This window comes from Diorhabda carinulata, chromosome 8 (assembly GCF_026250575.1).
Source record: "Diorhabda carinulata isolate Delta chromosome 8, icDioCari1.1, whole genome shotgun sequence".
In the NCBI taxonomy this organism is placed as follows: Eukaryota; Metazoa; Arthropoda; class Insecta; order Coleoptera; family Chrysomelidae; genus Diorhabda; species Diorhabda carinulata.
In genome coordinates, this window is record NC_079467.1 from 15,909,995 (window position 1) to 15,911,406 (window position 1,412).

Here is a 1,412-nt window from a genome sequence, read left to right on the forward strand (position 1 = left end):
CCGTTTCAATATTTGGGTTACATAAATATAAAGTACGATCCCGTTCTCAATATCATACAATTTCTTGGAATAATAAGACTTTTAAGAATCGGCCGTTGGTTGGATACTTTAGAAATGATCGGTAGATTCAACAATTTTCCTACTTACATCCATAAAACGTTCAAAGTTTTATTAGTGTATTCGATTATTTTGTGTAGTTTGTACTTTTTCTTATTTAAGACTCGTGGTAATATTAGAAGATATCAAAATATTGAATTGGATACCATCCAAGACAGATACTTCACGGCAACGTTAATTTTAATGTTGGCAGCTCATGGTACGACTGAACTACCGTTTAATTTTTTGGTTATTTGTGGTACGACTACTTTTTTATGCGCTGGACTTATACTAAACTTCTACTTGTTCGCACAACTGATGCAAACCTGGAATAAATTTATTCATGTTAAAACTGCAACGAATAGTATCAGTCAGCAATTTTGTGAGTACATGAAGTACAAGGGTTTACCGATAGAGACGCGGTCAAAAATTATGGCGTTCTTTGAATTTAGATTCCAAAGAGACTTTTACCATGAGAGAAGAATGCAGTATTTTATATCGGAAACACTCAGACACAGAATATTGATGGATTTACTCAGAAATCATGTGACTGGTACGAATTTATTCACTATTCTACCCAATGACGTGCTCCATAAACTGCTACCTAGAATAAAAACAGAGGTTTATTTAGAAGACGATGTTATCTTCCGGAAAGGAAAATTACATGAAACTATCCATTTCATACATAATGGAACTGTAGCTGTTTATAACTTGGCTGGATCAGAAATTTGTCATCTTGAAGATGGAGATTCATTCGGTGAACTATGCCTTTTATTGGAAGAGAAGAAACTTGTTAGTATTGTCGCTATTGCTCCTAGCGAGATTTTCCGAATCAAAAAGCTCCACTTATTAAAAGTACTTGAAGAATTTCCCACAATAAAACAAAATGTTTTATTGGACTGCCGCGAGAGATTTCTCAGAGCAAGAACGAGTTATTTCTGAAATACTTTGTTTCGCTGTACTGTTCAATGATATTTTTTTAATTGGTTATATATTTTGATTGTTTGAAGTACTCCTCACAAATTATATATCTTCTATATACCGCATATTAAATATTAACATGAGGCTTAAGTGAAAGACTACTTTCATTGGTGAGGGGTTCGCAAATGTAGAGCCACTATGGAACAAAAATTTGAAATAAATAAACCTTGAGAAGAAATTGAAAATATAAAGCCCATGATTCCATTAAGAGTTATCATGACCGAATTCGGAATACCAGGAATATTGATACGACTGCCGCTCAAAAGTTTAAGGTCACAATAAAACAATATAATTATCCATGACACACCTGCATTTATAGTTTGTAAACCGACAAA

At 33.4% G+C, this 1,412-nt stretch overlaps 1 protein-coding gene across 1 annotated transcript; it reads left to right on the forward strand.

Annotated features, from left to right (window-relative positions):
• Positions 1–242: 242 nt before the first annotated feature.
• On the forward strand, positions 243–1,149 carry LOC130897297 (potassium/sodium hyperpolarization-activated cyclic nucleotide-gated channel 3-like). The gene has a single exon (XM_057806072.1). The coding sequence runs from the start codon at positions 301–303 to the stop codon at positions 1,036–1,038; it is 738 nt and encodes a 245-aa protein (XP_057662055.1). The 5' UTR covers positions 243–300; the 3' UTR covers positions 1,039–1,149.
• The last annotated feature ends 263 nt before the right edge of the window (positions 1,150–1,412 follow it).